General features: G+C 44.9%; 1 protein-coding gene across 2 annotated transcripts in view; it reads left to right on the top strand.

Moving 5' to 3' along the window:
- CERT1 (ceramide transporter 1) overlaps window positions 1-12,649 on the top strand; it is a 73,893-nt gene that overhangs the window by 47,447 nt on the left and 13,797 nt on the right. For both annotated transcript variants that reach the window (XM_044276084.1, XM_044276083.1), the window contains exons 4-7: window positions 2,319-2,426; window positions 2,559-2,697; window positions 5,374-5,457; window positions 5,780-5,937. In XM_044276084.1, coding sequence (XP_044132019.1) covers window positions 2,319-2,426; window positions 2,559-2,697; window positions 5,374-5,457; window positions 5,780-5,937 — 489 coding nt within the window. The remainder of the gene's footprint in view (window positions 1-2,318; window positions 2,427-2,558; window positions 2,698-5,373; window positions 5,458-5,779; window positions 5,938-12,649) is intronic.

The following is a 12,649-nucleotide window of genomic DNA, read 5'->3' as shown; positions in this document are numbered from 1 at the left end:
AGATATCGGGTTATTGGTCACTGGGTGGTAATGGCTCCTCAGTGCTTAGCCTCAGGTGTCACACGGATGCTGTAAGATTGTAAAGAATGCAGACCTGAGACCGTCAGCAAATGGTGAAGACAGAAGAGGTGACCTCTGCGGTACTTACCTCAGCTTCCTATAATAGAAGTGACATCAGCCGCATGTCCTATATGTGCTGAGTGGGGACGTGCAGATGACGGCTCTGTCCTCTCCTCTACCATTTTATGACGGCCTGCGTCTCTCAGGTTTCAGTCTAGTTGCCATTATGCGGTTTTTATGTCAGTGCCTCTCTTCTATGGGCCCTGTGAACCATAAAGAGCTTACATTGTTACATCGGGCTTTATTTAAAGGGGTAATCCCAAGAATAATGTATAAAGGGATAATCAGACTAATAAAGGCTTGAACACATGGATCCAGAGATCTCGCTATTTATTTCTCGGCTAGGTGGTTGTCTTCAGGCTGACTGCTCAGGAGGAGTGTCTCTTATCAGGAGGGTGGGGGGCATGTTCCTTATGCGGCGTGCCCCTTCTACTGCAGCTTTCTCCTGTAACTGTCAGAGCTTCTAACTCGTTAAGACTGGTGACAATTGAAAGATGGAACCGAGCATGTGCGACAACCTCAGCTTAGATAGATGGAGAAATAAGCAAGTGGGTGGCGCTATACAGATACATTTTATTGAATAATTCAATAGCTATCATTTTTTTCTACTTCTGACATGGCTGTTTTAATAGCTACGTGCATTCCCCATGTAATAACAATTCTGGAGCATCTATTCTTATGTCTGTATGTTGTGCCATTGATTTATTATTTCTACAAGTTATGAATGAATTACTAGCAGTCTGCAGTAAGGGTACAGAGGGGAGTTAACCAGGTGGGGGTGTCCCTGCACAGTCTGAAAATGGCAGCACTGATTGGATAGAGTGAGTCCGTGCAGGTACACCCCCGCCCCCCAAAATGGTTACCACCCCTCTGTATCCTTACTGCAGACTGCTAGCAATTCATTTATAACTTCTAGTACAAATAATAAAGGAATGGCACAACATAGAGCCATAAGAATAAATGTTCCAGAATTGTTGTTATTATACGGGGAATACATGTAGCAATTAAAACAGACATGTCAGAAGCGGTGACAGGTCCTCTTTAAATACATGCAGTTACAAAAGTATGCAGATCCAAGTTGGCAAAATCTAAAATTATTAGGGGTTAAACTAATTCTCATGCATTTGGGGTTATTTCTTGCATTTTCCAACTGAAATAAGGGAAAGACTATTGGGGAGATTTATCAAACTGGTGTAAAGTTGAACTGGCTTAGAGTACTTTCACACTAGTGTTTAATATTTTCCGATATTTTGATCTGTCATAGGGTCTCGATACCGGAAAAAAACGCTTGTTTTGTCGCCATTCATTGTCAATGGGGACAAAACGTAACTGTACAGAATGCTCCAAAATGCATTCTGTTCCGTTCTCATACCGAAGAGCATGCTGCGGTTTGCTTTCTGTCCTGGGATGTGGAGCAAGACGGGTCCGTCATAGACCACAATGCAATTCAATGGGGAAGAATCAGTTTTCTCTTACGCAATAGAAAACTGATCCGTCCCCATTGACTTTCAATGGAGCTCATGACTGATCCTCCTTGGCTATGTTAAATATAATACAACCGGATCCGTTCATAATGGATGCAGATGGTTGTATTATCAGTAGCGGAAGTGTTTTTGCTGAACCCTGCAGGATCCTGTCAAAAACGCTAGTGTGAAAGTAGTCTTAGTTGTCCATGGCAACCAATCAGATTCCACCTTTCATTTTCCAAAGGAGCTGTGAAAAATGAAAGGTGGAATCTGATTTCTTGCAATGGGCAACTAAGCCAGTTCTATTTTACACCAGTTTGATATGACTAGTGTTGAGCGAACTGTTTTCAAGTTCAGCGTACAAGGTTCGGGTTATGTTAGAATTTCGTTATGGATTCCGCCATAACTTATGGCCCGTGGTGGCGGAATCCATAACAGAATTCTAAGATAATCCAAACCTTGTGCGCCGAACTTGAAAACACAAGTTCGCTCAACACTGTATATGACCCCAGTAGTTTAAGTGGATCTCCAGGGAGGCCTGGTTTGGGGAACATTTTCTGTACTGTCTGTTGCAAAGGTTGGAAGAATTTGTGCAAGTCCACCATTATTGAAGGAACCCTTCAGTAGACCCTCATCTCTGAGGTCCAGTCCACCATTGCTGTGCTTCACTCTTGTTCTGGCACCTGGAGGTTCTGTGCATCCATTAAACCATCTTTGTTTTTTGTTTTTCAGTCTGAATCTGGCTATGGATCTGAATCTAGCTTACGAAGGCATGGCTCAATGGTGTCCCTGGTTTCTGGAGCGAGCAGTTATTCTGCTACTTCGACCTCGTCATTTAAGGTTCGCTCTTCCAGCTTATGAATTTTAATGACTCCCTTTCATCGTGACAGTATTAGCATTAAGATCTTCTCTTTCTATCCATACCTTTTTTATATGTGCTGCCGTTAACACTTTGCTTTCCTACTTCTATAGAAAGGACACAGCCTTCGAGAAAAACTTGCCGAAATGGAGACTTTCCGTGACATCTTGTGTCGACAGGTTGACACGCTTCAAAAATACTTTGATGCCTGTGCTGATGCGGTCTGCAAAGACGAGCTTGATCGGGACAGAGGTATGGTTAAGGCCAGTTGCACACTGCCGTTTACCGATACGACAGGCTGTTTCGGTCGGGAACAGTCTGCCGGATCCAGCATTGCTGAATTATAGATAGTGGGGCCCGGAAGTGATCGAGCCGCCATCCAGCAACTACGCTGATAGATGGCCAGACAAATACCGCTGCGTGGGTTTTTGTCCTGCTGATTCCCGGCTTCTATGCCAGAAGGCGGTGCTGGCAGTGTAAAAGAGGCCTAATTCTGAATATTTCCTTGTAATTCCACCTGGTCACACACTGACATGTGGCAGCCATTATTGATTGTTGTGGCCTGTTCATTTTCGTGAAGTGAGCAGGTCAGTAGTTCCATGTAAGTTGCAGCAGCCTGCTCGTGCACGCAGTATGTCCACACCTTGAAAATGTAGAGGGCGAGCAGCAAGGTTGTTCTACAGCAGACAGAAAATCTGTGAAAGGCGAGGCTGATCTTCAAGTTTCTGCTACAGGTCTGAATACTGGGGAGACCTATTTATCAGTGTGTGGCCACCTAGCGTGGTGTCTTCTTTGCCAAGATAAGGGTGGAAGCTTCTTATTTCAGCACGCTGAGAAAAGAAGCTCCAATCACTGCTTCCCACTGAAAGCAGAGGGAGGCAGATTTGAGATGCTCATCCATGCCGATTACAACACCGTTTTCACTTCGGAATCATCACCTGAAAACCCAGCGTGAACTATCCCTTAATGAATTTTTGATGTTATTGATGCTTTCCACTCGGCGCTAGCTGTAGGTTGATGGATGTCCTGTAAGATATCTCCTGTTGCTGAAGACCCCCTCCCCGCCTATAATAATGTATTCATGCTGTGTGTGAATAATCATACCATTCTAATTCGAAGCACCAAGTAACAATCCTATACAGAGATCTGAGCACCACCTAGTGCTGGAGGCCACACTACTAAATACCACCTTACAACGCTTAAAGGGGTTATCCAAGACTAAGCTGTTTTAACATTTCAAAAGAATGAGATCTGCACACCCCCCTAATGGTGGTGCTCATAGAGGACACGAGTCAATCCGTTAGAGAGGAAGATCTATGGCACACCAAAGGATTCTTTTTCAAATGATGCTTTAATACATATTTGTGCAATTACATCATTTTGTGTTTAATTTCCATCCAGAACATGTAACAATATATGGGGCCATCAAAAGAAGTCCCAACGTTTCGGTCAATAATGACCTTTGTCAATGGCCCATGCGAGGAGCTGGTTTGTCTGGATAAGGCATCCAGCATTCCGCGCCCTCTCCTGACATGGGCCATTGACAAAGGTCATTATTGACCGAAACGTTGGGACTTCTTTTGATGGCCCCATATATTGTTACATGTTCTGGATGGAAATTAAACACAAAATGATGTAATTGCACAAATATGTATTAAAGCATCGTTTGAAAAAGAAACCTTTGGTGTGCCATAGATCTTCCTCTCTATAAGCTGTTTTAATAGACCTCTTCAGAGTGTCTGGACACACGGTGGGTTTCATAATAAACTGGTCCGCGTCACTGTATTCCGGCTGAATTGCTCAATGGCCACCTTGGCGTCACGTGAATCACTCAATGGCCCCCTTAGAGTCTCGTGACCTCTTTGGACAGTGACCTGTCACCTGTACGGCATGTGACCCAGTGATGTACTGCCTGGGTGATGTTGATTACCAGAGAAACAGGACCTGCAGATGTGCCATGGAGCGGTGCAGCAAGATTCCCACAGCGGGGACCAATTAAGTATGAACTCCGCCGAGGTCTGTTAAAGTGTAGATTTGGATAACGCCTTTAATACAGTGAGCAAACAGTACATGACGTAATCCAATAACACTACTGTAAAATTACTTAAAGGGAGACTGTCACCATGAAAATACAATGCCGTATAACATGCAGGCAGCACTGATATATAGTTTTTGGGAGGGAAGAAAATTTCTTAACTTGTGTTTGGTTTGTTAAATCCTGGCTCATTCTGGGCTTTGAAGTCAAGGAGCCGGTCCTATCAGTGATTGACAGTCCTCTTTATTCAGTTATGGAGGTAGCTGTCAGTCACTGATGGGACCGCCTCCCTGACCACAAGGTCCCGAATGAGCAGGGATTTAAACAAACTAAATCCATAATTTAATGGGATGAAAAGTCAGAAAAACGTGTATCTGTCTGCTCAGCAGCTCCTGCTCTATAACTGCATTGTATTTTCATAGGGACAGTTTCCCTTTAATACGGCTGATACGTAATATTGGTTATGTCCACGAGCCATGGGTGCCGGGTCTTCAGCACGTGTGGCACATAGCGCAGGTTGTACACCCTGTAGGCCGGACTCTTTAGACCAGATCATATCCAGAGGTTTCTGTTGGGATCTACGATATCCTCTGACTATGAGACGGTGTCCGTTACATCTTCTAGTACGATATATATGGTAAATTTCCTTTCATCACGGCCTGGGAGGGACGGCGCTGTCTATCCTCCTGGCAGTGCTGGTCTCGTAGAGCACAAGGGCTGCCTGTGACGGTCAGTAAGCGGAGCAGAATGACATGCCTGTTTGCTGGTGTTTTCTCTCCTATTGTCTTGCATACAGTGTTCCCTGCTGTTCCCCAGCAGTTTTCGTCACCTGTGTGCCAGTATCGACCTGACGGCCTGCAGATCCTTAACATAATTTGTTTCTTCTGATTTAGTTGTTGAAGACGAAGACGACGATTTCCTTCCAAACCACGCGGATGGAGAGTACAATCACAGCAGCAATGGCACCAAGGAGAAATGTAAGCGTTTTGCTTGTTTTTACAGTTGCGGCTTCTCCTCTCCGTACTTGTATATGTAATAATGGCTACTGGAAGCAGGAGACGTGACGTTGTGGTCACTTGTAATCTACTCCTCCTCTGTTAATGTGTCCTCCAGTTACTAAAAGCACCACTACTACTACTCCCATCCCATATAGTCAATTATCAGAACAGGAAGCAATTTCTCGAAGCAGAATCCTCCAATAGATATGTGAAGCTCCACCTGATACGCATCTAGCGTTTATCATTTTCAGACTTTGCTCATCTTCCCGAGTGATATGTAACTGTTTGCCTTCCATTTTAGTGTTTCCACATGTAGCCCCAAAAGGCATAAACGGCATCGATTTTAAAGGGGAAGCAATTACTTTCAAGGCAACAACGGCAGGAATCCTGGCCACCCTGTCACACTGCATTGACCTGATGGTAAAGAGAGAGGACAGCTGGCAGAAGAGGCTTGATAAGGTAATGGTGATCTGTATTGCTGTGATGTCTGGACATCAGGATTATGTAGTGTAGGGTCTGTTCATCATGGTCAAATGGCAGTTTTTGCTGTGATTTGCACAAGGCTTTGCTTGTTTTCTGCAGTTTGTGGCAAAAGACCACAATGTTACCCCATAAGTGAACAGACCTTTAAAGTTATCCCCTATCCACAAGTAACTGGTGTGCTGATCTGACCACTGGGATCCCATGTTTCCATCCTGATGGATCAGCAGGCTAAACGTGCCCTGATGCTCCATTCAGTCTCTATGGGACTTCCATAAACTGCTGAGCGCTGTACTCTATGTCCAGCAGTTGCAACTTTCATATTTGGCAAAACCCTTTTAAGTGAGGAGGGTGTTTTCTGCTTGGCATTGCAGCCCGGTCTCATTTATTTCAATTGGACAGCTGCAGAAAGGTCTTGAGAACATAACGTGATACCAAATGCTGAGGAAGAGACTGCAGCCTTCGCTCAAGCACCAGGCGCCTTCAATCAGCATGTGGGTGCTGGGAATCTGATCACCTCTAATCTGATATTGATGAATAGGTCATCAATATTCGAAAGGGGTTGTCCGAGTGTTTAATACTGATGACCGATCCTTAAGTTAGGATAGGTTATTAGTATGTGATTGGTGAGGTGCAACTCCTGGCACCTCCTCCAATCAGATGTTAGTAATGGCTGCAGTGCTCTGACGAGCACCATGGCCTACTCGCAGCTTACCTGGCACAGCTCCATCCATTGGACAGTGGCTGTGCTTGGTATTTCAGCTCTGCCCCATTCATTTGAATGGGACTGAGCTATGCCTAGGCCATGTGACCAAAGAATGTGCCGTCACTGGCCAACGAAGAGGCTGCAGCGCACACCGGAGCACCACGGTCTTCAGTGGGGGTGTCGGGAGTTGTGCCTCTCTGATCAGATATTGATGACCTATCCTGAGGATAGGTCATCAGTATAAAACACTTGGACAACCCCATTAAAGGGGTTTTCTGGAAATCCTATTGACGTCCTGTCTTCAGGATCTAATTATTAGGTTGTTAAACTGAATTTACAGTAATGGAAAGTTGTATATTTTGACTTGTGTAATTAGTATTTACATGACACTGCAGTATGGATCCATTGTATCATGGAGTCTCTTGCTTTTAAGGAACCACAATTTCAGAAAAACACGTTAATATACGAGGCTTTGCATTTTTTTTGTTCACATATCCAGTAAAAAGGTTCTTGCTATATCTTTGTGAAGACAATAATGGGAGGCCATTAACTTAATTGGTAAATGTACAGACGTTCTATATTAACATGGCAGTAATTGCAAGTAAGCTAGAACTGCCGGACATCCACAGACAGCTGCCCGCAGTGCGGATTACTGAACCCGTTGGGATTTTTACATTTAGCGGTAGCACTAGTACTACTTGCCGTAGTTTTTAGCTGTTGCTCACTTCTGGATATATAGATCTCCTCTTTGAGAAGAGCTCTCATGATCTTTACCAGACTCAATTCCTTTTTACTCTGTGTTTTGCCTTCGTCATTGAGAGGACCACGCCCTTAAAGGGAATCTGTTGTCACAGCAGCCATGACTCATTATGGCCACCTGAACAGTAGACCACTGGCCAAACCCCACTGCCCACAAGAAGTGTGCCCTCATCACATTTACGCAGAGGGAGTCGCACCGGGAGTTGAGGAGAAGGAGGAACTTGTGTGCAACAAGAGAAGCACGGGCGGCGGCCAGACAACGCGCCCACAGGCACTGCGAGGTACAGGGGAGAAACGGGAGTCAGGGCAAACTATGTGGTGGGTAAAGAAGAGCCCGAACATACTCGCAGAGCCCTGGCAATTTCCCGCCAGTTGGCCATTTTGGCGGCTCCCCTGCAGAGAAGGGAGGAGGAGGGGGGAGGGAGCTCTGCTGGCTGCAAGAGCCTATAACGGCGATTCCTACAAAACCTCCCTGCACAGCACAATTCGGCCATAAGCTCCAGACCTCAGCCACTGGAGGCACTAATTCATACTATATATTTGCAGTTTGCCTACATGTGCAACCCACTGGGGCATATAAGAGAGATAAAGTAGCATCTCGGACTGTACACTAGAATATCAGCTGCAGTCTCACTACAAGAGGATCCAAATAGTACGACGCAGAGCACTTAAATTAACCCCATGCACTGTATTTTGATCAACACCCTGATACAACAATGGGGCCACAAAAAGCACAAACCGAACGGGCCCACAGAGTCCCTGCAAGACCACCCCCGGCGGGGGCTCCACCTTGCCCCATGCTGGCAAGATTCCTCAACTGCAAAGACAGGGACAAGATTCTGGCTCTAGCTAGAAGGCGGCAAGAAATCAAATTCGACAATACTAGAGTGTACATATTTCTGGATTTCTCCATGGAACTGCAGAAACGATGCACCACTTTTATGGATGTCAAGAGACTACTGAGCGAGGCCAACATCCCTTACTCTATGGGCTATCCTGTGATACTCAGAGTAGTGGACGGAGACAGAGTGGTCTTCACTTCCCTTGGAGAGGCCGCTGAATGGCTGAACCTAAGACGCAGGCCTCAAAGTCGCTGAACAGACCGGCAGATTTCAGGGACTATTCACATGAGGATTCTACTAGATTGGTTTGGCTTAGTTGAAATGTGATAGAATTATCCAGTTGCAGCTTCTTGTTAATGCATAGATTCCATTTAGATGACGATATAGGGGGTTTTAACATAGATATGCATGTACTAAAATGGCTACATCATAACTGTGGTCCCGGCCTGCATGCTTCTGCCAACCTTCATCGAAGGCAGACGCATCCCGGTACAACTGGCCTTCAGTCTGGATTAAGACACAGGTCCAGACATATTTCTACAGTTGCCAACACACAAAGTTAAGAAAGTTCTATAGGTTTACTAGGTTGGAAAACTATTATGGTAGCTCCGTTAGCTACAGTTTTTGTGTTGCAATACTGTTCTAATATACAAACAAACTGCATCATACTTCACTCCTGAGTCTGTTTACACCGGGATTCCATGGCTGAACTAAAAATCTTATCATGGAATGTTAGGGGACTGGGTACACCTCAAAAAAGATCCATGGTTCTAGCTTTTATTAGGAATCACAGCCCACAAATCTTGTGCCTCCAAGAGACGCGTCTTACAGCCAGCACCTCCTTTGTCTTAAAGAAGCCTTGGGTTCAATGGGCCGCACATTCCCACTACACCTCTTCATCCAGAGGAGTGTCTCTCTTGGTACACAAACAACTGTGCTGGGAGGTAAAAGGCCTAATCACAGAATCAGACTGCAGATATGTCTTTGTTCACTCTTATTGACAACGTGTACTGTACGTTATTAGGCTTTTATAATCCTCCTGGCTCTGTGCAAGTGCTACACCTAGCAGCAACCTTTGCAGCTACATACCCACATGCCAGGATCATTTGCATGGGAGAATTAAATATGATGCTGGACCCCTCTTGGGATCAATTTTCAGGGGTAGCAGACCCAAGGAGTGTGGGGAGTCCCTCGAAACTTAGTAGATTCTTGACTGAATTTAGATGGGCAGACCTCTGGAGAGTTCAGCATCCCAGAGACGGGGAACACTCCTGTCATAGCAGGAGCCACAACTCCCTAACTCGAATTGACTACTTATTGGGCAACGGGTTAGTAATACTAAACCTGCGATACATAATATATCTTCCATGGGGAATATCTGATCACTCGCCGATATTGGGTACTCTGATTCGTAGCCGTTCTGGCTGAATCTTATGGGTTCGGCAGACGGGACTGTCTCTCAACTGACTGAGTTTCTGGAAATACATGGAGATTAACCTAACTTGATTCTAGTGTGGGATACCTTGAAGGCATTCCTCCGCGGTTCCCTACACTCAAGCATCTCCTATATTAAAAAAGATACTAAATGCTCGGAGTCGGAGTTTGAATTGCAGTGCACCACTCTGGAGCAGCAATATATTAGACACCCGACCGATTCCAACAGGACTGCTTGGCTACAGGCGGGTAGACAATACTTGGCTATCCTTAAAGATAAAGTGGATAGGAAACTGTTCTTCGTGAAACAGACAGCGTTTGAGTTGGGAAATCAGTCAGCCAAACTACTAGCCCAATTAATTAAGCATGCCTTGCCCTCTTCAACAATTTTGACAATCTGATACTAAGCGGGACAGAAAGTCTGTATGCAGGAAACTAATACTTTTACACAATTCTACGGGATCTATATAGATCCAGCATAACCGTATCTGAATCAGAGATAGCCACCTACTTAGGAGGTACAACCCTCCCTACACTCGCCACACTGCAAAGTGCTCAGTTAGACCAGCCAATTTCCTTGGAAGAAGTTAAACAGGCCATAGCAGATCTTAATAATGGGAAGTCTCCAGGACCAGATGGGCTCCCCAAAGAAGTATATGCTAAATTTGCAGAGATGTTGGCTCCACAACTGCTAACCACCCTTTACTTGGCATTGGAGCTGGGATGTCTGCCAGACTCCAGTTATGGAAGCCACCATAATACTGTTACAAAAACCCGACAAAGAACCCCTAGAATGCAGTTCCTATAGGCCTATAGCCCTATTAAACGTGGACTACAAAATCTTAACCAGAATCTTGTCCACTTGCCTTAATCGGGTGATCCTTTCTTTGATTCACCAGGATCAGACTGGCTTTACGGCCACTACGGAGAATATCAGACGGGTGCAGGTGGTTACACAGGTAGGCTATTCCTCGAATGCGGATTGGGCCCTAGCTTCGCTGGATGCTGCCAAGGCATTCGATTCCATCGAATGGTATTATCTGATTGGCTGTTTGCGGGGATTTGGGTTGGGTTTGGCCCAAAGTTCCTCAGATGGATTGGTATGCTATACAGTAGTCCGGTAAGCAGACTACTGATAAATGGGGAGTCGTCAGAAAAATGTACCCTCCATAGAGGAACAAGACAAGGCTGCCCTTTGTCACCGCTTCTGTTCGCTCTGGCAGTCGATATCCTGGCAATCAGGGTGAGAAGTAGCATGAACATAACAGGGGTGAGTCTGGGAGAAAGAGGTCCGTATAGGATTATACGCGGATGATATGGTTTTATCTGTCCTCCCCTGACACATATCTCCGCAACGCGATGGCTTTGATAGATGAATTCGGAGAGTTTTCATGCTTCAGAATAAACTGGGATAAATCCATATACATGCTACTGGGTAGGGCGGATTGGACTGGTCCCTCCCACGTAGAAAGGCATAGACACCTTTAAATATCTGGGGATAAATATTACTAAAAGACACACCCAGGCCATGCCACTTAATATCTCCCCTCTTACTAACCATATAAGGAACAAGTTTTAAAGTTGGAAGACTCTGCCTATTTCGGTGGCAGGGCGTATTCAACTCATTTAAAATGATTATACTTCCGAAGGCCCTTTATGCCTTTCAACAACACTTGGAGGTGCAGGTACCCAAATCGGTGTTTAAAGAAATAGGCTCCTTGTCTAGGGTTTGTATTTGGGGCAGATCTCGAGCCAAACTTGGTCTAGACACCCTAAAGCGGCCTAAAACAGAGAGAGGCAGCACTACCAGATAATTATATATACTATTTAGCAGGTCAACGAAGACTTATTAAATCCTGGTATACGAACAAGGAGCTCACCACTTCAGAATACATTTTAAAGCGGCATCTGGCATGTTACACATTATGGTAGATCCAGAAACCATTACTTCCATTGCACAAATTGGCTCAAACAATATGGAAGGAGGCAAAATCAGTATCACAATTTACAAAGGTTGTCTCAATCGTCCCTCTATGGGCCAACCAATCATTACCGCAGGTGGTCATGGGGGCGGACGGGTGGCAGTTGGCAGGAGTCAGAACTCTGGGACATATATATGATCAAGGGGTGTTGATGTCCTTCGAGGCACTCTCTAAGAAATGAATATTCCCCGCACACATTTCTTCTCATACTTACAACTTGGATCCGGATCAGAGTACATTCCCGACTGGCAACTATACGACCTCTAAGTTTCCCCTCATAGGGGTCGTAAGAACCCAAGGACCCAGAAGACTAGTGTCAGTAACTTACTCACATTTAGTACAATCAAAGGTCAGTGCCAACCCCTTACTGTAATAGAAAAATGTAAAAGATTGATACCCACACTTGCAGAAGAATCAGCTACAGATTTATTAGAATCACATTTACAAGTATCACCAGCAATTAACAACAAAATAATTCAATTATATATTCTTCATCAGACATATCTTACACGGACTAGATTATATAGAATGGGAAGGGCATCATCCACAGCATGTCCACGGTGTGGGGACCTGGAGGCGGACTTTTGGCACTTTATGTGGAGATGCAGCCCGATAGATTCTGGAAGGAGGTGACAACTTTCTTATCTGATCTGTTGCCGGTTTGGGTGGCCTGTACTCCTGAGGTTTGCCTGTTGGGAATTCTGGGTGAAAATAACTGGGATCATTATATTATAAAATTCTTAAGGGAATCGCTCTTTATGGCACGTAAATGTATCGCGCTGAGATGCTATAACCCCAATACACCAAGCTTATCTATGTGGAAAACACGAATAAATCAGATGTTACTGTATATGGTGCTGGTATACAAACATCGCAATAAACTTCAAAAAGTCCCGCGACTAAGGCAGGCTCAACCGGTGTAGTGGGGTACCTAAGAAAAGTACAACACAAACTCAGCTGGGACAAAG

This window comes from Bufo gargarizans, chromosome 1 (genome assembly GCF_014858855.1).
Source record: "Bufo gargarizans isolate SCDJY-AF-19 chromosome 1, ASM1485885v1, whole genome shotgun sequence".
Lineage (NCBI taxonomy): Eukaryota > Metazoa > Chordata > Amphibia > Anura > Bufonidae > Bufo > Bufo gargarizans.
This window is presented reverse-complemented; position numbering and strand designations above follow the sequence as displayed.